Genomic DNA, 24,664 nt, shown 5'->3' on the forward strand with positions numbered 1-24,664 from the left:
GAGAGTATGTTAATGGACAAAAGATAAAGATAATATAGACAAATGGTTAAGAATCATGAAGAATAGAGTAAAAATGCCCAACATACAATAATTGGAGTTATATAATGTGAAAAGGGAAGTGAGGCAACACCTAAAGCAATAATAACTGAGAATTGCCAACTGATGAATGCTCAGATATAAGAAGAACAAATACGTGAAGCAAACTAAATAGAAAGGAATCTACAATTTGGAAACATCAGAATAAAACTACAGAATACTAAAGATAAAGCAAAGATCTTAAAAGTAGCTAAAAAAAAAATACATTAAAATGATCATTTACCATGACCTAGTGAGTGTTATTCCAGTGATGCAAGGATGGTTCAATATCTGCAACTCAATCAACCTGATACATCACATTACAAAATGAAGAATAAAAATCATAGGTTCATCTTAATAGATGCAGAAAAAGCATTTGACAAAATTCAATATCCATCATGATAAAAAAAAACTCTTAATGAAGTGTGATTAGAAGTAACACACCTCAACTTAATATGACAATCCCATAGCTAATTAGACTCAATGGTGAAAAGCTTTCCTCTAAGATCAGGGAAAAGACAAGGATGGCCACTCTCCCCATTTTTATTCAACATACTTTTGGAAGTCCTAGCCATAGCAATTAGGCAAGAAAAAGAAATAAATGCATCCAAATAATAAAAAAGTAAAACTCACTATTTGCAGATAATATTATTCTGAAAATGATATAGAAAACTCTGAAGATTCCACCAAAAAAAAAAAAGACCCTCTTAGAATTAATAAATTATTCAGGAAAGTTGCAGGATACAAAATTCATATACTGAAATCTGTTGTGTTTCTACACAGCAATAACAAACTATCAGAAAGAGAAATTAAGAAATAATCCCGTTGCTAATTGAATCAAAAAGAAGTTAATATCTAGTGGAGGGAGGGATAAGTTAGGAGTTTAGGATTAACAGATACACACTGCATATATAAAACAGATAAACAAAAAGGACCTACTGTATAGCACAGGAACTATATTCAATATCTTCTAATAACCTATAATGGAAAAGATTCTGAAAAAGAATATATATATGTATATATGTATAACTGAATCACGTTGCTGTACACTTGAAACAAACACATTGTAAGTCAACTATACTTCAATAAAAATTTTTTAACAAAAATTTAATACCTAGGAGTAAATTTCACCAAGGAGGTAAAAGAACTGTATACTGAAAGACATCGATGAAAGACAAGGAATAACAAGTGCTGGCAAGGATGTAAAGAAAAGGAAACCCAGATACACTGTTGGTGGGAATGTAAAATGATTCAGTCACTGTGAAAAGCAGTGTGGAGGTTCTCCAAAAAGTAAAAATAAAACTACGAAATGATCCAGAAATTCCACTTCTAGGTATTTATCTGAGGAAAATAAAAACAATAATCCAAAAAGTGACATGTACCCCTATGTTCATTGTAGCATTGTTTACAGTAGACAAGATATAGAAACAGCCTAAGGGTCCATAGATGGCTGAATGGATAAAGATGTGATAAATATATTGCTCAGCCATAAAAAATAATTTTAAAAATCTTGCCATTTCTGATAATAAGGATGAACCTCAAGGGTATTTTGCTGTTTGAAATAAGTCAGAGTAAGACACATACCATAAGATTTCACTTATATGTGGAATTTTGAAAAAACAAAGCAAAACAAAACATAACTAATAGATACAGAGGAAGACTGGTGGTTGCCAGAGGTGAGGGAGGTTGGGGGCTGGGCAAGATGGTGAAGGGGGTCAAGAGGTATAATCTTCTAGTTATAAAATAAATGTCATAGAAATGTAATGTAAGCATGGTGACTATAGTCAATAATATTGTAGTGCATATTTGAAATTTGCTAAGAGAATATATCTTGTAAGTTCTTATCACAAGAAAAAAATATTTGTAACTTTGTATAATGACTAGATTTATCCATTTGACAGTTTATACAGATACTGAATTATTATGTTATACACCTGAAACTAACATGTTATATGTCAATTATACATCAACTTAAAAAAAAAACTATCTCTCTTTAAAAATGTTTTTAAAAAAAAAGGAAAATCTCCTTTAAAAACATTTCATAATAAAATGAGCCATTTTCAACAATACTAAGGTAATGAGATGCAAAGCTTTAATCAATATATTTGCATTCAAGATTTTTCAATATTGCCATTACTTCAATTTACTGATCACATTTACAGATACACTCACTAGTTTTATTAGAAACGTCTGAACAACATATAGCCTTTGACCAAAAATTGTCCATATAACGGAGAACTAAAATCCACACATTTCTTAATAATGAAGGCTTAAGCTCTCTGCTCCTGGGCAAATTCACATAATGTGCCTGTAAGCTCTGTTCTGTATCCAAAATTATGATTAGTATATTTAATCAATGGTTCCTGTCCTTATTGGGGCTATCAGCATATCAAAACAGTATGTGCTAATTGGACATAATAACAGCTAAGTCTTAGAGCTAATATAAAATAATGACTAACATTTATTGAGCCCTTACATGTTAGTTCCCATGCTGAGCAATTTCTAAGCAGTATCTCTTTTATTCCTGCAAAGATATCATAAGTTAGGTGAAGGTGAGCTTACTGGCGGCAGAGACCTTGGCTGCCCTATTCTCCAGTAAATATCAGTGCCTGGCATTGAGTAGCTTTGAATGTATTTATTGAATAAAGGAACCAATATTACTAGTGCTGCCATTTTACACATTAGGAAACTGAGGTTTAGGAAGATCAGGAGACTCGGCAGTGAGTGAGAGCTGGCATCTGAATGCAGGTTTGATTGCAGAATCCATGCTTTGAACCACTATCTTTGTCCTGCTTGGTCAGTGACCCCAAATTTTGTGAATTTGGAGGATATCTCTTTTGAGATTATGTTTAAGTTTGAACCCCTTAAAGATCGGAATTCAGTTGAGTATATCTCTGTCAGGCAAATTGTAGTTTATTTAAGTCAAAAAAATTATAGACCTACTCAAGGAAATACTTCCTTTCAATTCCTTAAATAGAAAATATCCTATTTTTCAGAAAGTGAAGATAATGTAAGTTTCCACATCAAGGTGGTAATAGAAACCGATGTGCAGGAGGACGTATGGCCTTGTTACTCAAAACATTTGGGCATCACCTGGAAGTATTTTAGAAACGCAGCATCTCAGGCCCTCCCAGGTCTACGGGATCAGAATCTGAATTTTGATGAGTTCCCTGGGGTTCTCAACCCAGGGTACACCTTAGAATCCTCAGTCAGCTTTTTAAAAACTACTGATGCAGAGACCTCATTCCCAGGGATTTGTATTTAAACGGGAAGTAATTGGGGGGCACCCAGACAATGGTATTTTTTAAAAGCTCCCTCAGTGATTTCTAAGGAGTCACCAAGATTGAAAACCACTAGAATTATAACTTTGAGACGTCTAGATTCTTCTCCCAGTGCCCCCACTAGCTGAACAAATCATCTAACTTCCCTAGGTCTGTCTTTTAATCTGTTTAATGAAGATGATGTATACCCTGCCCACTTCAGGGGAGTTGCAACAGACACAAGAAGCTTTATGAAAGTTTAAAGCATAATGCACGTGTTATTTTCATTGTGTTGAACTACACGTGTAATTTCTAATGTTCATCATTTGAATGTTATTTTAAATGACCTAGAATGTGCAGTGGTTTTTTTTTAGAAATTTAGAAATTATTCAAGCAACTAAAAGACATACAAGCTCCTTAAACTTTATAAGGAATAACAGAGAAGTGTCTGAATGAATTTTTGTGTGACACTGATTATCAGCCCAGAGTGTAACTAAAGTAGTCATTGGAACTAAGGCATACCCACGATGTGACAATGTATTTGTTTTGTCCTGCTTAAATCACAGCAGAGATTTGAGACTGACTTTCTTTTGTTTTTAATAATGTGTAAAGTGCTTTTGGATCTACATCTTTATTTTGGGCACGTGTGAAAAATATATTCTTTATCCTTATTTTAGTATCTAAAAGCTATAAATAACCAATGATAGACCCTTGTACTACCTTTCATTATTATATTTTTATAGGTGTGCTTTAATAAAACCCTATAATTTATAAAATAAGAAAGAAATTGTTTAAAATCCTCAAAATCAGGAAAATATTCTGAAACATGATTTAAAAGGTTGAGTTTTTGACTTTATCAGATACAGTATTTTTTATTTCTTACACATCAGTGTCTAAAAGGAAAGTAAAAATATTTGTAGTCATTAACATAAACAGTTCATGATGTTATGTCACATGTACCTCAGAATTTCAACTGTAAATACTAAGGATTTGATTCAAAACTCTGATATTATAGGGCAATATGTAGTTTTAAGAAAAGAAAGATTTGAAGAGGAGAGAAATGCTCAAAAGCAACCATTTTGTTGCTGAAAGTTAGGCATAGTTAATAGGTTAATTTCTGTTTATTGAATAAGAGAGCCCAATGCTGATTGATATAGTAATTTCAGTGTTTGCTATGGCAAATATTTAGCTCATTATCAGTTTTAATAGCATTTTGCAGAACAAGCCTTTTCTTGACATCTAGAAAATACTATTAAATTTCCCTGCATAGATACATTGTTATGACATGCAATAACTACTTGAATATAAAGGGGATTAATAATTTAAAAGGTGTTAACAAATTAGGGCCATCATTAAAAATAGACTTTGAACCATTTTGTAGCAAAATCAGATTGAGGTAATGCTCTGCTCTTATGATAAAGAATTACTGCATTAATTCTGCAAAGTGAACTTATTGCTCCTATTCGTCTCCAAAACCCTGGAGCATTAAAAGACAGGAAGAATGAAATGATCACTGCCTTTTTTTCAGGCACAACAGCTCCAATATTTCCATCACCGTTTCACAGCTCAGCCGGCCTCGTTGTGTTAATGTGGAGGGGAAAAAAACCTTCAAAATGTCATCTTTTTCTTTAATTTTGCTTTTAGCCTGTCCTATAAAATCAGGCCAGATTCTCTCAGCCAGCTTATAATAATTATAGAGAATTGTATTTAACTTAGGCAACATCAGTATTGACTACATGGCTTAATACTGTTTTACATCTGACTTTTTAAAATGTAATCCATGAGTATGGTGGTGATCTTATTTCCCATCTCTTTATTTCTACATTTCCAACTCCTGATGGCTGGAGTTGATTTGGCTGATGGGGGTGGCCAAGTGGTGTTTCCTTTCTTCACTACTCCATGTACATCCCCCCTAAAATGAAGCACTTTTCCATATAGAGGACAACCCCAAAGAAGTTGTTGTTTGGTCAAGAGAAATTAGTAGCCTCATTTTCCTATTTGATTCTTTACATTTAATATTCAATTTTCTATCCTCTCTCTTTTTTTCTTTTGAAAATATTATATATGATAACACATCAATGACACATTTTTAAACACTCTTGTACTTGCTGATAACTAAATTCTCTGTGCAAACTATTGACATAAACTGAAAAGAAAGTGAAAATTGGAATAGAAATTATAACTGTGAAGCAAGTGTTCATAGAAGCATGAAATGTTAAAGCTGAAATGAACCAAGAGTTCACCTTGTCCAACCCTTGAATGTTCAAGGTGAGGAGACTGAGACCCAGGCAGGTTAAATAGATTGCTCTGGCACACACGGTGTGAGTGACAGGTGAGCTCTCTCCATTGTATTTTTGCATTATCATCTATCCCTCAGATCTGAAACTCCCATATTTCTTCATACTCCATGAGCACTTTATTGATCACAGCTGTAAAGAAGAATGAATACAGGACTTTGGGTCATCGGGCCTGGAATTTGAGTCCCAAATTATGCACATATTCTTGAGAAAATTTCTTGCCCTCTTCTTAGTATTGGTTTCCTCATCTACTCAACATGCATAGTAACATCCTACCTCAGGGATGCCATGTGAATTAACTGAGATTATATATATATAGGCGCTGTCAACTAGAAATCATTATACAAATATAAGTTATTATCATCAGGAAGAAACGTCTGCTTCCACTAAATTAAGGCATTTTGTTATCTGGGAGGGGAATTATTAGTTAGCTAACACGTTAGCAAGGCCTTGAGGCAATGGGACAAAACAATAAGTTTTCATCTGGGGAGAAGAAAAGGCAGAGAAAGATCTGAGGTGCGGGCAATTAGAGCAGAAGGGTGAGGCTCCAAGGTCGGTTGTCAAAACCAACAGAAAGACAATGGAGGAGCTCTATTTTGTAACTGAGAAAATGGAGGTTTGGGGAAGCTAAGTATTTTGACTCCAGTGACCCAGCCAGAGGTGTGTAGAACTTGGACTAAAACCAGGCCTTTCTGATTCCTGAGACTGGATATAATTAACTACAAGGGGGATAATTCACAGTATCATAAATAGAAGGACATTTTTGCACTAGGATCATAAAAAAACATTTTTTTCTTATGTCAAAATCTAGAGGTGAAAAATAATATGAAGGAAACCTAAGGAAGCCCTAGAGATCTTAATGCCAACTTGCTGAAACAGTGATAAACTAAATGTTTTGTTTACAGCATGATTGCGTGAATGATCCTAAAGGAATTCTTTTTTTTTTTAATTGAAGTTTAATCCATTGCAATGTGTCAGTTTCTGGTATACAGCACAATGTCCCAGTCATGCATATGCATACATATATTCATTTTCATATTTATTCTAAAGGAATTCTGATTGAAATTTGTCAATGATATTCTTTAACCTTAATTCATTTAAGAAGTGAACAGCATCTTAATGTTCTAGTGACACTGATTTACCCACCAAGGCTTCCTCCCAATACACAACCCTTCTCACAATCCCTTATAACCAAACTAGAGGCTATATTTCCTTCCTGTGTTATAAATTGATTGAGGAAGAGTTATTTAACAATTCATTAAACCTTGTGATTTCATCCTCTGCCAAAGATCCCATAAAACCTAATGCTGAAATATATTTATATATAATGTCATTTAATCCAGTTTTGAAAATCACTGCAGTAGAATTTAGGAGTTATGAGATTAATGGCTTTCTCACAAACCTACTTTTAAAAACTACTTGTTGAGTTTTCTTGTTTAATTTTTTATCAGATAGGTAGTCCATGTGCAATAAATATATCATTAAAATATTCATTTAGAAACATTTAACTCTGCCTATCCCATCCAAGCAATGATACTTCCTCATCCAGTATCAACCCAGTAAGAATGTTGCAATGAATTGTAAACTTTGTTTTTAAGAGTACCTATTGGTACAGAAATAAAGAAAGAGAAGCAGCAATGAAAACAGTAAATGAAAGGAGGACTATGTCCTGTGGCAGATGCCAGGCCAAAGACCAGGCTTGTACATAATGATCTCCTAATCAAAAGCATTTTTTCTCACATGTCAGAATTATTGGCTTACATACGTCTTGCTTCTTGTTTGAGGTTCAGTAATTAGGTATTTCTTTAAGTTAACAAACATTCATTTTTAAATGCAAACATTTGTAAGAAGGTTATGACCGTTCATTCATGAGAATTGGTTGGTTAATCTGATTGCTTTCTTCCTAACATTTAGCTGAGAACAGCTGAACTGAGACACTGTGAGTCTGAGTAAATAATTTTTTGACTCATGCCCTCTGTGCTCCCCAGATGGACTCCATTTCTGAAACCCCCAACTTGCCCTTCACGTTCTGCTCTCCTGGAGAATTCAACTGTCTGACCTGAGTGTGTGTTTATGACAGAGGCCATACAGTCCGAGCAACAGTCCCCTCAAGAGAGTTGAAGCTTTAAAAACATTTCTGTCAGTGTTATTGACAGTTGATTTATATCCTTTGAATTTGCACTCCTGGATCAAGATTCTTTTTTCTCCCCACCCAGAGAGTATCATCATCATTTAAAATGGTAAATCTGGGCAAGTGCCAAGGTCTACTCGTCTTTGGAAGGCTGCCTTTCTAATCAATTCACTTGGTTTGGGGCCACATTACAAACCAGATCCACTGTGTTTGTGCTGAAGTAGGAACGATGAATACCTTGTTGTCACTGAAGGATCATGTTCTTATTTCCAAAGATACTTTCAGGGAGACATTACATAAAATGCTCTCATTCTTATAGATAAGATAAAAATTGACTTTTATTTTCAGATTTATCCCATTCTTTGATTTAGAAGTCAAAACCTGAAAGGTTGAATGCATTTTACCTAATTGTGATTTTAGTTTCTTTCAAAGAAATAACTCGGCGTTTAAATTACAATTTAACTTACAGAGAATTACTTTCTATAAAAATTGTGTCTTCCATTTAAATTTACCTTAATACACTTTTTTTATACTGAAGACATAATGCTCTAAATTTTAAAAATAGCAGATAATTACACTTGAAAACCTACCTATCTGTACAAGCCTTTAAGGTATACGAGGCTAACTATTTTTAAGTAAGTCCTAAAATTCTTCCAAAGCTTTCATCACATTTTTATGACTTATAGAATAATGAATATATTAAAATCTGACATAACATTTAATGAAGATTATTTTGGAGGGAAACACATATAAAAATATTCAAATAATGCTTATGGCCAAACTGAGAGTCAACAAGCCTCTGCATCAAAAAGTGAAATAGTTTAATCAGTAAACTGGAAACTGATGATCTTTGTGGAGGTGGGGGGTGGAAATGAGAAAAAAAAGAAAAACAATCTCTTTGTAATTGCTGTCACTTTGGGCAGACAATAAGAAAAAACACCGACGTTAGTGTCACCTCAGGACACGATCATCCTTTTTGAACTGAATTTATTCAGTACATTTCTGTTTCTCAGCACCATGTCTCCAAGCATCACTTTGCTCATCACTGTTAAGAACCTCAGTCTGGAGGTGATCCTTTTATTATATTTTGATCATCTGTAGATAAAATGTCAAGCACAAGTGATATAAAAGAAGCAAATGATATCTGTGTTTGAACATAATAAAAAAAAAACCCAAACCCTGTTACCTAACTGAGCCTAGGTATATGTAGTCTCCTAAATGGATTCTATTTTAAAGTATTTTTTTCTCTCTAAAATTAATTATTCTTATTGAAATACTTATTAACTGAATAACCAGGGAACTGCATATCAGTAATGCCTTAAGGAATATTTCTTATTGGGGTGACAGAGGCTTGGAGTTGTGATTGGATAGGATACTATAGTGCCCTCCGCCCCATGAGAGGGTTGAAGGCTGCATCGCTCTCGAGTAGCCCCTTGAGGTTCGCTTAGAGCAGCATTTCTGCTTCGGAAGAGGCTGTCAGCCCTCTGGGCTACAGGAATATGCTGTTTTTAATAAGAACCTTGCACAAGACAGTAGCTGTGATTTGGAGTCTATTTTCTCCCCTCTACCACTGTTGAAATGGAGCAGATCACAAGATGATCGAATACTCAATGGCAAACTAGTTCTGAGCATTAGAAGAGAAATCATCAAGAACACCCAATCCACAAGTTAGACTTTCAAAAAAATGATTAAGATTCTTTTGGGGTCTTTCCTCCACTTCTGTGCTCTGGGAACATAACTGTGTTGCACTGCCATAGGAGAAGGATGGAAATGTGAGAATTAAATTCAGGTCGGTGTCATCACTCACCTCTCCTCTGGCTTAGCAGTAATCAACCCTGTTGTTTAGTGTCATCTTTTCACTATAACAAAGTGTAGAACTTGCATAGAGTCAGCCTATAAATATTAATGTGCCATCTCTGAAAAAGGAATAAGGTGCAGATGGAAAAAAACAGGCTTTTTGGTGAAGTCTATAAGTGCAGCAAGTTTGGAGGTCACGGTCTATGACTTCCACTTTCAGAGCTCACTGTAGATGGTGACTAAGATTAAAGAAACTGATACCACCTCTATTTCTCTGTTTGCTATGCTCTCTGCCTTCAATCAGTTAACCACTGAAGGATATTACATTTTTTAAAAATATGTCATTTAACTAAATTTATCTGAAAGTTATGAGCTAAGTACATCCACTCTCTGTGTTACCTTAAGAGCACTAGCTTCAATTCCATTGTTCATCACCTTTAACAAACCCTTTGCAATCTCACCATATGTACATTAATTTGCATACGAATGAATACTGTGTTCTACCATACTCTACACTATGTTCCAGTGAAAGTGGGGATGCCTGAGATCTATAACCACTATGCAATGAGCTGGACTTTGACTTGGATTGCCATCAACAAAAATGCCTTGCAGCCTTGTACTTAGTAAAGTCAGAAATAGGAGGACTAAGTATCTATAGAGAAGATCAGAACAATTTTTCATCCCAATGCTCAAGAATATATGGCTCTTGAGCATAAAGTAAATGAAGAGATTAAGAAGAGCTCATTTACTTTTAAAAAGAGCTTCTCCTTTACTTAAAGCAGCCATAGTTCAGGGGCAGGTGTTGTGGGATGGAGGGGTATGGAGGAAGTACATCAGAAGCAGAGCGCAAGCAAACAGAGGAGAGAATGGTTGAATTTAGCATGACTGAGGAGCCCTGCAAGTCCTGAGAAACTGGAAGTTGCACAACTGAAAAAAGAGAGATGAGAAAAGTTCTGGGAACTAAAAGTCCTAACTCTAAGTAACTAAAGAGGTGAGAGAACTATTGAAAATGTAAAAGCACTGACTGCTAGGAAAATGTCATCACTAGAGAACAGACTGCAAGTCCCAAATCCAGATATAACTTTAGCTATCTGTTTGCAGCTCAAAACTCAAATAATAAAGCTCTGTTTGGTTGTCAACTTTGATAACTAATGTAGAAATTATGGGCAAATATTGTTTATTATTTTTTTAAGGAAGGTGTCCATATCCTAGAAGTGTATCAGAAGTCGGGAAAAGAGGCAAACCATATGTCAGTCACAGTGCTTAGTATTAGATAAGCCAGACAAACTGTAAGTCTGAGGTCATTGAAAACTCAATTCTTATCTCTTTTTTAGCCCTGATTATTTGTGTGTGTGTCTGGTGAAGGAAAGTGCAGCATTTATTATAAGGCACCAATACAGGGAGAACGGGTGGCTTGTACTCAAAAACCCTGAATTCCAGACCTGAATTCCTTTATGCCTATTTTTCAATGTGAATATGCAAAAAGTACCTTCTTCCTTAAAAGACATTTGTGAATTAATAAGTAGAAACTGAAAATATATACACTTTAAGCCCTGTATGTATTTTATCATTACTTGCATTGCTTTTTGCAGGGGAAGGGGGGCTGAGAGGCAATTGCCTAGGTTAGACAAACTATTTTTAAATCCAGAAGACTCAAAGCAGTAATCATATGTTCATTACTACTCATTTTCCTGAAGTCAAAATTGAACACAGTTAATAAAATCAATGTTTCACGAAAACCTCACTGTGTATTTAACAGTTGCCTGCTATGTACTTTAGGGAGGTGATTCTTGGGTGGCTGTAACAGCTGTGGGAACACTGTAAGAGAGATGGCCAGCTTTTGTTGTCTACAGACTCCATTGCCTTAAGAGACACTGAGATCGGCAGAGAGGAAAAAAAGAAAGAAAGAAAGAAATTGCACTGATCCAATAGATACACTGCTGAGAGCTTTCTATTATATTCCTACCTCAGACATTGTACCACCATTAAATTCACACATTCAGGCCCTGGGAATCAAGCCAACCTGACACATAAGTTTGGCTAAAATAAATCTACTGTATTAGTTTTTGTGAAATTGATTAAGCTCTGTGGATTCCAGATCAGTTCTATTTTTCAAGCAGTCAAAGGCAAATAAACCGTAATGTAAGAGACAAAATAAGACGACTGGCAGAGATAACATTGAATTGCAGAGGGGGAAGCAAGCTGCTATAAGACATGCTCTGAGCCAGAAAACAGCACAAGGTCATCGATTTGGCAGTTGTTTTGGGTATTTTTTTTTTTAATTTGCTAACAGGCAACATTTTTTTAAGCCTGTTAAGGAGACTGTCCATCACAAAGGCATAATTTTAATCAGAATTCTTACAACGCTTCCGAAATTCCTAAAGGCAATCAGCTCCACTCAAATTAGTAACTCAGATAAATCACCATTAATTAGCTAATATAAGCCAGCAGGTGGTTTTGAGCCCAGAGACATTCCCTGGTTATTTAAATTATGTATACTACACCATACTAAAGAAAGAGTAAGTAAAAGGGAGCAAAGAGACAAGTCTATATAAAAAAAAAAAAACTGTTTAGGGATAATACTCAACTAAAATCTCCTGCAACTTCCATGTCTTACCCAGAGGAATACAAGGCAGCCTTGACCCTCAATTCAAAAAATATTACTCACCAACATCCAGCTCTCATTTCAACACTGATTATGTATGCAATGTACAAAGTGTGCATTGGAAGCTTACTTGAATATATTTGTTCTAGAAAGATTACTGATTACTAAAGAATAGGAGAGGAACAATTGTTTTTCATGCATAATTTGCGACACAAGAGAATCTTCTTCATAATCTTTATGCCCTTGTTTTCTTTAATTGATCTACTCTAATTTATGTAATTGAGGGTTATTTCCTAGACTATAAAAAGAGTTAGAGGCCCAGCATAGCCGCCCACCATCTAAGACTGTCTTTGCGATGGAATAGTTTAGAAGATGATTAGTTTGTATTGAAAATTCATCTGTGGATACAGGGGCAACTTTTCTTAATCCTGTTAAAGAGATATTCCTTTACATTCTTAAACAAATAGGGAAACTTTTGATAGGCCAATCACAGAATAGTTTTTGGACAAAAACTACTGTTAGACTTCAGAGACCTAATTTTATTCTGTTCTGCAAATGCTATTCATATTATGTATCGTTTCAAACTTCATAGCTGTAACGTCTACTTACAGGATTTTGAAAACATAAGCTTAAAAAAAAATAGACCTCTAAACCTGATTAAAGACTTCACTAAAGAAAATCAGAGTCTGATTCTGTTCAAACATGAGAGTTGAATTTCCATAAACTATAATTTGTTGAGTCAGGAGACATTCATTCATTTTAAGACTAACAGGCCTTTTGAATTGAAGCCTCAGAAATAAACCAGCTCCTGGGATAGGCTCGACTTGGTTCTGGGTCCTTCTCCGAGCTCCCTGAGGACATGTGGTGCAGAACCTTAAATTTGTATCGCAGTTACGCCTGGAACGGGCCAGAAACCAGACCAACCCATGAAACTGGGGAAGTGAGGAACAGTTCCCACCAGCATTTCTCTAAACATACTTTTATCTCAGTGGGAGAGGAAGAGAGACAACACCACTGCCCCCGACCCAACAACAACAGATAAAAATGACCTGATATTAATAGTTTTGTTTAAACTGAAATTGTCTGGAAAATACTTGTGAACCCTTATTTCACTGTGTTCGAATATTGGCCTCAGGATCAGACCAAAGGGCAAATCGTGACTACTTTAATTTCTCAAGTTCAAGTTCACCATCAAACGGCACAACAGCTTCACAAGTACAAAGAGCTAACATTGTAATGTTAAGCCAGCTGGAAAATCAGCACCAAGTGTATGTGGAGTTTGAGACATTTTTAACATCCCTGGGTTTTCCATACAACTCTCCATCCTTCTTTGAGCAAACTAACAAGTCCTACCTGCTGGTGCAGCCCTGCATGTTTCAGAGAAGCAAATGCTGGCTTGTTGCTGGCTTCATGTAACCGTGCCCTTTGATATCTTTTTTTTTAAACTTTGTAATAATGCTGTGGCTACTGCTGTTCACAAATATTTTATTTATAAAATCTGTCCTCCCCTAGGGCTGGTACAGAGGATCTACAAGCTGAAGGCTAGTCTATAAACTCCACTCACTCTAGGGGCCTGAGCTTCTTTCTCTAACATCAATCGCTGAGCTGGGTGTTTAGACAGAGTAAACTAGCTGTGCTTCCCAATTGCAATAGAGAAAGCAAAGCATCTCTTTGCAAACAGGTTTTCCTGTTGTGGCATTCTTTAGATAGAACACACTGAGAGAAAGCCATTGTGAGGTAGCAGGGCCCTTTCTGTCCATGCGAGTGCTAGAGGCCAGTACTAAAGGCCAGAGGAAAAAATGTTTATTAGAAAACCTATCACCATCTCTAGATTAGCATTTGAATAACAAACCTGAGGGTCTTCACACTATTGCTACGTGACTGTGCTGTTCCATAGGTTATTGAAAACACTAATGCAGCATGATGCAAGAAAGACCTGGGGTTTCAAAAGCACAAATATTGTTCCTATCAACTGTCGTTTCAGTGGCCTTCTGCCCCCGGAGTATTAGTAGGACTATATTTAATAACTGAACTATGGTCTATATTTCAGACTTTAGCTAAACTTTACTTAATGGCCAAAACAGGAAGGAAAAGGCATTCTTCATTTCCTCTCTCTCTCGATTGCCTAGACAAGCTTTATCTGCTACAACAGGCAGAGAATACTGCCACGGCCAACCAGTGGAGGTCAGCTCCCGCGCGCCCAGCAGCGCATGCCAGTCCCCGCTCCTCGGCCAGGGGCGCTCTCCCTGCCTGCCCCGAGCCTTTGGTTCTTGCCAACAAATGTCTTCTTTCTCTTCTTCGGCCCAGATTGCCCCCTGCCCTTTAGAAAAACACTCATCGTAGAAACCATATACTTGTGTGATCTGTCTGCTCTCCTGATTTCCACAAAGAATGGTGATACATTAACAATAACAAACCTTAAGAGCTACAAGCAGAGTAATTGTGAATAATAGCCTCTGTCCACATAATCTTCCATAAACAAGTAACTTATATCTGGTGATTTGCCACCAATTCTAAACAGTTCCATGAGATCATGAAAATGCCCATTCCTCTTGTTCCATTCCTGCCTTACCCACCCATCCACCAGCTTCTGCCACTGTCCTCCCCAGACCCTTCATCCAATATCCCCAGATGTGCTTTTGGCACATGCTTGATCAAAATTGGTGATAGTCCAACACCCACACCAGGCATCTGGGTGTTAATGTTCAGTATTTGCTCTCTGGTTCTTGGTTTATTGATGGTGAATGACAGGGACTCTCTCTCCACTTTCCTCTTAATTTTTCAGATTTTTACTCATAAAATATTACAGCATGGGGGACCACTCCCCATGTCCACCTCCAGTACCTCCCTACACATCCCCACAGGGAGTGGCCACATATCTCACCATTCATTCGTTCACTAAACTTGAGTACAAACCATAAGCCAGACATTTTCCAGGCCCCTGGAAGTACGAAATGAATAAAACACAATCCCTGCCATCAAAGGGCTCACATTCAGACGAGTAAGCAGATGACAGTATATTTCCGTGGTTGATGAGACAGGCATACATCACACCTGGGAACACAGAGACGTGCCCTCGTCCCACCCAACAGAGAGGATTACTGACTCTCCATACTATGCTTAGAAAGTAACTCAGTAACTGGGCTACACCCTTTGTGGAACTAGAAAGTATATGAGAAGGCGGCTTGTGGAACTTCATTGGCATTTACTACATCAATCTCTTTTATTATTTTTTTAGCAAAGCATTGTTGATTTACAATATTGTGTCAGTTTCAGATGTACAGCAAAGGGATTCAGTTATACATGTATGTGTATATATATCTATATTCTTTTTTCTATTCTTTTCCATTATACTTTATTACAAGATATTGAATATAGTTGCCTATGCTATAGAGTAGGACCTTGTTGTTTATCTACTTTAATTATGGTAGAATGCACCCATACTCCCAATTTATCCCTCCCCCCTTCCCCTTTGGTAACCATGAGTTTGTTTTCTATGTTTGTGAGTCAGTTTCTGGTTTGTAAATAAGTTCATTTATTCATGTATCAACTATTTTTAGATTCCACAGGTAAATTTTATCATATAATGTTTGTCTTTCTCTGTCTGACTTACTTCACTTAGTATGATAATCTCTAGGTCTATTCATGTTGCTGCAAATGGCATTATTTCATTCTTATTTATTACATCAATCCTATTTATCCTGGGAAACCCATATTTGAAGACCTCTAGATTCTACCTCTGCTGCTGTTTACCTGTTCACGCTTACTTCTCTCCTCTGCCTCCCCTCCGCAGCCTTGCTTCCCTTCACTCCCTCTCTCACCCTCTCTCTCTCAATCTCTGTCTGTCTCTCTCTCTCTCTCTCTCTCTCACACACATGTACACACATATTCCAAATACATCTAATAAAAGCCAGTTTCATTCAGAGTAAGGAGAAGCAACAACCAGATATGATGGGATAGTACTCCTACAGACATAGGGGTATTTCCTAGAATAAGGAAGATGTCAATGCTCATTCCTTTCCCTCCCTGCTCTCTGAAGCCATTTGGCAGTATTCATCCTTATTGATAAATAAGCCACTCTTATCAAAAAGACGCTCTTCCTTATTGATAAATCAAGTCTAGGTGACTTAGGTTTGTGGGCATTTGCTCCTCACAGTGGATGAATGCTCCAAATGTCCCTATTCCAGTCTGTTCCTTTGATTGACTGTTCCATGTGAGAGAAGCTCTCATGGTGCAATTTGTAGCTCTTTCTGTTCCATCATTCCCAGATGTAAAACATGCACACTCTGCCGACGGACCAACTCAATAACTGAGCCTCCTCCCCCTCGCTGGGACAATGCAGATGAAATGCTCTGTCAATTTAAACTGCTAGACGAATCTTGGTATTTCCAAAGCTAAATAAGAAGCAAAAGGCCCAGCAGAAGGAGATCAAAGCAAACTATAATAATCCTCAAACTAGATGTACTTATTACCCTTTAATTGTCACTTGAAGGAAACTGATACGCTAAAGACATATGAGTGAAATTGGACTAGATATTTCTTTGCCAATGCTGTGAAACTGAAGGGTGTCTTGTATTCCATGTTTTGTTGTATTAAAGACATGAAAAGAAAAAACAAAAAAACAGAAGAAGCAGTCTGGCTGTGCTGCTGGCTCACTGTTGAACTCTCTAAACCATCCACCTCTAATTCAACCTGACACTGCTAATTTTGGCATTAGAGTTTGAAATGAAAATCAATATCTGTTTTGAGCTTGAAAACAGAGTGACTGTACCTCAGGTAGAGCACGGCCAGGCACTTATTTTCAGTGATCTGTAAGGAAGGTAATAGAAATTTTCCAATTTGGAGCATTTAAAACACTTATTCGGATGAAATTCTGATTGCCTTGGTGGAATTCGCTATGAACTGCATTCTTTCTCCCTCTTAAGGCCTATGATAAAATGCTTTCCAAACTTACTTGCATGTTTTCTTTTTTAGAAAAATCTATGTTTCTGAGGACATTTCCCATATGAGATTTAGAGACTGTCCCTTGCCTTCCTGCTAGGACAAAAGGTCTCCAACTAATGTAGGTGGTGAGTAAAAGGCTCAGTCAGGGCCTGAGGACAGATTTCTCCTGTGATGTCAGGCTGAGATGTTAACTAGTACTTTTGCTGGAAGAAAAAAGTCCTATCAGAGGAATTTATTTTGCATTGCGTTTTCTGTTGTGTTCTTTTTGTTGTATATTACATTAAAATCTCTTCTGAAAAGAAAATTACATCATTAAGAAATGTTTTATATAGCCTAGCCTGTTCTAATCTAATGCTTACTTCAATCTAGTCCTCTGATCAGCTATTTTGTTTTAAAAAGAGGAAGAGAAGGGAGGAAAAGAAAGGAAAAAAGGGAAAGAGCGAGAAAGGAGGGAGGGAAGAAGGGAGAAAAGTTCACATAAAAAACTTTTTTAGTGTTTTGAAGTATTTCTTGTTTTTAATGCATTTATCTCTTTCTTTATTATTATTTTTTAAGATTTGTAGTTTTATAATTTTATTTTGGGGGGAGGATGAGGTAATTGAGCTTATTTATTTATTTATCTTTAGAGGAGGCACTGCAGATTGAACCCAGGACCTTGTGCGTGCTACGCATGTGCTCTACCACTTGAGCTATACCCTCCCCCTCTTTTTTTTAAATGCAGTATTTCTTTTATCTCTAATGACTAGTTATATTTGCTGTATAAACTGAGTTCTGTGCTCTTCCAGCTGTAGGGGATGTGAGGATACCTTCCTCGCAGAGAGAAGAATGGAAAGAATCCTCATGTCCCCTTCTAGAGTTACTTCGTAGCTCCAGCAAAACACTTTCAGCACTATTCCAGAAGTGCCACAGATAAATTTTTTTTTAACCAAAATGTCACATTCTTTACTATTCTGTATCATATCTTAACTTTTTGCCGAGAGGCTCCACATATAGCTATTAATACTCATACAGCATAATTTCCCCAAATGCTTCATGAAAGACAAAAAAGTATATGCTAAAGAGTAAAAGCGCCTTCCGCGCATGGATGCTTTCTTGAGGAATAAGACTATCGCCAGCTTAGTATATATCCTGTCAGACACATTTCTATGCAGCTGAGTGTGTGGTTTGGGGTTTTTTCGTTTTGTTTTAAGTAAAATTGACCTACAACACTATGTTAATTTCCAGATGTACAACAAAGTGATTCGATATTTCTAAGCATTACAAAATGATCACCCCAACAAATCTATTTATCATCTGTCACTGTACAAAGTTATTACAGTATTACTGCTGTAAATTTAAAAATTTTTTGAATGGAAGTAACCAGGATTGAACCCAGGACCTAGTGTGTGCTAAGCATGTGCTCTCATTAGCTATATCCTCCCCACTTCTTAAAAAAAATTTTTTTTGGATGGAGACCATGCTGTACATTTTAAACCTGTGATTCATTTATTTTGCAACTGGAAGTTTTTACCTCTCTTTTTTTAATTGTTTATTTTTTTAATTTAATTTTTTTGATGGGGTGAGATAATTAGGTTTATTCATTTATTTATTTTTAGAGGAAGTACTTGGGTTTGAACGCAGAACCTCCTGCATGCTAAGCATGCGCTCTACCACTTGAGCTATACCCTCCCCCTGCCGGAAGTTTTTACCTCTTGATCTCCCTCATCTGTTTCACTCATCTTCCAACCCCCTCATCTCTGGCAACCACCTATTTGTTCTCTGTATCTATGAATCTATTTCTATGTTGTTATGTTTGTTCATTTGTTCTTTTTTTTTTTCAAGATTCCACGTACAAGTGAAATTAAATAGTGCTTGGCTTTCTTTGACTTATTTCACTTAGCTTGATACATTCTAGATCCATTCGTGTTGTGCAAATGGCAAGATCTCATTCTTATGGCTGAGTAATATTTCATTATTTATATACCCATTCTTTATCCATTCATTTATTTATATATCTCTAGACACAGGTTGCCCTTCCATATCTTGTCTATTGTAAATAATGCTGCAATGAACTTGGGGTGCATATATCTATTCAAATTTTGTTTGTTTGTTTGTTTTCTTTGGGGAAATACCCAGAAGTGGAATTGCTTGATCATATGATAATTCTACTTTTAAGTTTCTGAGGAGCATTCATACAGTTTTTCACAGTGATTGTAACAATATACATTCCTACCAACAGTGCACGAAAATTCCCTTTTATCCATATCCTCACTACCACTTGTTATTTGTTGTCTTTTTGATGACAGCCATTCTGACAGGTATGAAGTGGTATCTCATTGTGGTTTTGATCTTCATTTCCCTGATCACTAGTGATATTGAGCATCTTTTCTTGTGTCTGTTGGCCATCTACGTTTTCTCTTTGGAAAAATGTGTGTACAGTTCCTTTACCCATTTTTTAATTGGATTGTTTTTTGAATTTCAGTTGCATAAGTTCTTTGTATATTTTGGATATTAACCCCTTATGAGATACATCATTTGAAAATATCTTCCCCCATTTAGTAGGCTACCTTTTCATATTGTTGATAGTTTGCTTTGCTGTGCAAAATATCTTTAGTTTGATGTAGTCCCATTTGTTTATTTTTGCTTTTGTTTCCCTTGCCTGAGGAGACATAGCCAGAAAAATATTGCTAAGACCAATGACAAGGAGTGTACTGCCTGTGTTTTCTTCTAGGAGTTTTAGGTTTTCAATTCTTACATTTAAGTCTTTAATTCATTTTGAATTTAGATATATGGTGTGAGAGAGTAGTCTGGTTTGATTCTTTTGTATGTAGCTGTTGAGTTGTCCCAACACCATTTATTGAAGAGACTATCCTTTCCCTGTTGTCTATTCTTGCTCCTTTGTCCTAGATTAATTGACCACATAAGCATATGTTTGTTTCCTGGCTTTCATCCTGTTTGATCTGTGTGTGTGTGTGTGTGAGAGTGTGTGAGTGTGTGTATGTGTTTGTGCCAGTACCATACTGTATGGATTATTGTAGCTTTGCATTATAGTTTGAAATTAGTGTGTGATACCTTCAGCTTTTTTGTTCTTTCTCAAGACTTTTTGGCAATTCAGGATCTTTAGTGATTCCATACAAATTTTAGAATTATTTGTTCTTATTCTGTGAAAAATGCCATTGATACTTTGATAGGGATTGCACTGAATCTGTAGATATGGTCACTTAAAAAATACTAATTTTTCCAATCCATGAGTGCAGAATATCTTTCCATTTGTTTGTATCATCTTCAGTTTTTTTCCATCAATGTCTTATGGTTTTGTGAGTACAGATCTTTCACCTCCTTGGATGGATTTATTCTGTTTGATATACCTGTAAATGGGATTGTTTTCTCCATTTCTCCTTCTGATAGTTCATAGTTAGTGTACAGAAATGAAACAGACTTTGCATATTAATTTTGTGTCTTGAAATTTTACTGAATTCATGTATTAGTTCTAATAGTGTGGTGGCGTCTTTAGGATTTCTCATACTGTTATAGTCAGAAAAGATACTGGTATAATTTCAATCTTCTTTCTTTTATGGCTAGTTTTGTGGTCTAGCATGTGATCTATCCTGGAGAATGTTTGATGTGCACTTGAAAAGACCATATTCTGCTTTTGAATAGAATGTTCTGTCTCTCTATCTATCTAACCTGGAAATATTCTATCAATCAATCAGTCTATCTATCGGTCTATCTATCTGTCAATCTATCTATCTATCTATCTATCTATCTATACGTGTGTATGTGTGTGTGTTTGTGTAATCCACGTGATCTAATGTGTCATTCAAGGCCAGTGGTTCCTTATTGATTTTCTGTCTGGATATTCTGTTCATTGATGTAAGTAGGATGTTAAAGTCTTCTACTGTTATTGTGTTGCTGTCAATTTCTCTTTTTATGTTTGTTAATATTCTCTGCGTGTATTTAGGTGCTCCAAATTGGGTGCACATATATTTACAATTGTTATATCATCTCATTGATTTGATCCTTTTATCATTATAGAATGTCCTCTTTGTGTCCTGTTACAGGCATCATTTTAAAGTCTATTTTGTCTGATATAAGTATTGGTGTCCCAGATTTCCTTTTATTTACATTCACATGGAATACTTTTTTCCATCCCCTAACTTTCAGTTTGTGTGTGTCTTTATATCTGAAATGAGTCTACTATAGGCAGCATTTAATTGGGTCTTGTTCTCTATTCATTCAGCTACCTTATGTCTTTTGACTGGAGCATTTAGTCCATTTACATTTAAATTATTGATAGATATGTACATAATGCTGCTTCCATTTTGTTAGCGGTTTTCTGGTTGATTTGTAGATCTTTTTTGTTCCTTTTTCTTCTTTTGCTCTTTCCCCTTGTGATTTGATGACTTCAGTGTTTAGTTTATCTTTGGGGTTATGTTTGGATTTCTTTCTCTTTTTGTATGTGTCTATTAGAGATTTTTGGTTTGTAGCTACCATAAGGTGTATATGTAATGACATATATGTGATTATTTTAAGTTGATGACTTCTTAAGTTCAAATGCACTCTAACAACCCTGCATTTTACAACCCCCCCACACACACACAATGTTTTGCCATCATATTTTATATCTTTTTGTTTTGAGTATTCTTTAATTATTTCTTGTGGATATAGATGATTTTACTTTTGTCTTTTAACTTTCCTGCTAGCTTTACAAGTCGTTGATCTACTACCTTTTCTATATGTTTGCCTTTACCAATGAGAGTTTTTTCCTTTTATAGTTTTCATATTTCAGAGTGGTCTTTTCTTTTTCACTTAGAGAAGTCCCTTTAACATTTTTTATAAAGTCAGTTTAAGGGTGCTAAGCCCTCTTAGCTTCTGCTTATCTGTAAAACTCTTTGTCTCACCTTCAAATCTGAACGTCTTCCCATGTAGAGTATTCTTGGTTGTAGGTGTTTTCTTTACATCACTTTAAATATATCATGCCACTCTCTTCTGGCCTGCAAAGTTGCTGCTGAAAAATCAGCTTATAGCCTTATGGGACTTGCATTGTACTTAACTAGTGTTTTTCTCTTGCTGCTTTTAAGACTGTGTCTTTAATTTTCATTCTTTAATTACATTGTTTCTTGGCATGAACCTCTTTAGGTTCATATTATTTGGGACTCTCTGTGCTTCCTGGACCTGATATCTGTTTCTTTTCCCAGGTTAGGGAACTTCTCAGCTATTATCTCCTCAAATTAGTTCTCTGCCCTTTCTCTCTTCTCCTTCTGGGACCCATATAATGTGAATATCAGTATGTTTGATGTTGTCCTAGACATCTGTTAAATTGTTCTCTTTTAAAAAAAAAAAAAAAAAACTCTTTTTTCTGTTCAGCATGAGTGATTTCCACCACTCTGTCTTCTGGTTTACAGATCCATTCCTCTGTATCATCTAATCTGCTGTTGATCCCTTCTAGTGTATTTTCTATTTCAGTTATTATATTCTTCAGCTCTTTTTGATCCTTCTTTATGTTTTCTACCCCCTTAACTTCTCACTGTGTTCATGCATTCTTCTCCTGAGTTCATTGAGCATCTTTATGATAATTACCTTGAATTCTTTATCAGGTAGACTACTTATCTCCACTTTGCTTAGTTCTCCTGGGGTTTTATCTTGTTCTTTCATTTAGAAAAAAATCCCTCTGTTACCTCATTTTGCCTAATTCTCTGCATTTATTTCTGTATTAGGTAGGTCAGTTACATTTCCTGATCTTAGAGAAGTGGCCTTACAATAGGAGATATACTATGGAGCCCAGCAGCACCCTCCCCTAGAGCTATATGCTCTAGGTGCACCCCCTATGTGGGCTGCATAAGCCCTTCTGTTGTGGTGGCGCTGACTACTATGGGCAGCTGGTAGGGGGGTCTAGCTGCCTGATCCTATCTCCAAGGGTGGCTGCTGGCCCACTGAGGAGGAATGGCTGGCCACAGGGGCTGGGCTGGGCCAACTGGTGGGCAGGGCTGAGTTCCCAGTCCACTAGCTGCTTGGCCTGGAGGGGTCTTAGGACTGGTGCCAATTGGCTGGTGGGCAGGTAAGCCTCCAGACTAATGGGCTAGAAAAAGGACTCCAAAATGGTGCTTTCCAGCACCAGTGTCTTCATGGTAGAATGTTATTGGAAACTCATGTTCATTTTCTTTAAATCTAGAAAAGTGAATGTTATATGCTTATGATTTCTTTAAAATTTCACAGCAAAAACTTATAGCTAAAATTGTGTTCAAAATTTTAATTATGAAGAAATTCAATAATAGTTGGAGAAATCAAAGAAAAATATCACTAATTAACCAATTATTTCACTTAGAAAGACACCAGTATTTAAAAGATTTATAGCTATTCTTTGACCAATAATTTCACATTTCTTCTTTAGTTACCTAACATTTCCATTTATCAGAAAGGAAGAAGTGCTTTATTATTTTCTTCTTAAAAAGATAAAGCATTTGAGTCACTAGATGCTATTCTGGCTAAAATTTAAGCTCAATAGTCTCACGAATTTTCATAGCTGAATTTTAAAAAATACCTCACAGATATGGTAAAAGAGACTCCAGTGGTCTCTCAGAAGTAAATGTCTGTGTACCTGGGAAAGCTGTTATATTGTGTTTATATGCTAATAACATCCTGGCTTGCTCAAATATTAAATATTTTCTGAAAATCATCAGTGTAATAGTTCTGTTTCCTCAAGTTCTTATTTGAGGCCTTGAGAAAGCCACTCCGGAAGACATCTTTGGTAGGCATTTGTCACTCTTAAGATGAAAACCAGTTGATTTTAAACAATAAGTTATCCAACACTACAGCTAGATAACATACTAACATAAAATAGGATAAGTAAATAGATTCTTCTTAAATAATAGTTCTAATAATATTTTAAAATATGCTTCTGAAAGTCCATTAAATATTAATCTATTATTGTTTCAAGGAAAACATATTTGAAATTAGGTGTATGACTGCCATTATTTCATGCAAGCTCATGAATTTTTGTAATTGTGATATATATCATACTTACAGAAGTGTACAGAACATATATATTTCATCCAGATGTCATGTATTAATCAAAACATGATGCTAAATTCCATAGCATGTCAAATCCGTACTATATTAGAATGTTCAGAACTTACCTTAAATTGTTAGAATAAATCATTATCAGTTTATAGATTTATTCATTCACCCATTCAAAAACTAATTGTTGAAGAAAAGCTCTAAGTGTTCTAAAGAGCTGTATGTTAGGATTCTTGCCTTCAGGAAGTGTTCATTTTAACAGAGGATGTGAGATACTATGATTTTTTCAAAGAACTATGAGAGATAACTCTGTTTTCATGGACAAATTCATGGAAGAGTTGAGCTTAAAAGATGAACAGAGGGTGGGAAGGGATAGACTGGGACTTCAAAATTGTAGAATAGATAAACAAGATTACACTGTATAGCACAGGGAAATATACACAAAATGTTATGATAAATCACAAAGGAAAAAATGTGACAATGAGTGTGTATATGTCCATGAATGACTGAAAAATTGTGCTGAACACTGGAATTTGACACAACATTGTAAAATGATTAT

At 35.9% G+C, this 24,664-nt stretch overlaps 1 protein-coding gene across 5 annotated transcripts in view; it reads left to right on the forward strand.

The window, feature by feature from the left end:
• The window catches only part of TTC29 (tetratricopeptide repeat domain 29), a 210,675-nt gene that overhangs the window by 165,692 nt on the left and 20,319 nt on the right, over nucleotides 1-24,664 (forward strand). The window contains exon 13 of one of the 5 annotated variants that reach the window (XM_072976083.1): nucleotides 7,621-7,843. The exons of the other annotated variants lie outside the window; for them this stretch is intronic. Within the exon in view, the coding sequence (XP_072832184.1) occupies nucleotides 7,621-7,637 (17 nt within the window). The 3' untranslated portion in view covers nucleotides 7,638-7,843. Of the gene's footprint in view, nucleotides 1-7,620; nucleotides 7,844-24,664 lie in introns of those variants that run through there. 5 annotated transcript variants of the gene reach the window in all.

This window comes from Vicugna pacos, chromosome 2 (genome assembly GCF_048564905.1).
Source record: "Vicugna pacos chromosome 2, VicPac4, whole genome shotgun sequence".
NCBI classification, from domain to species: Eukaryota; Metazoa; Chordata; class Mammalia; order Artiodactyla; family Camelidae; genus Vicugna; species Vicugna pacos.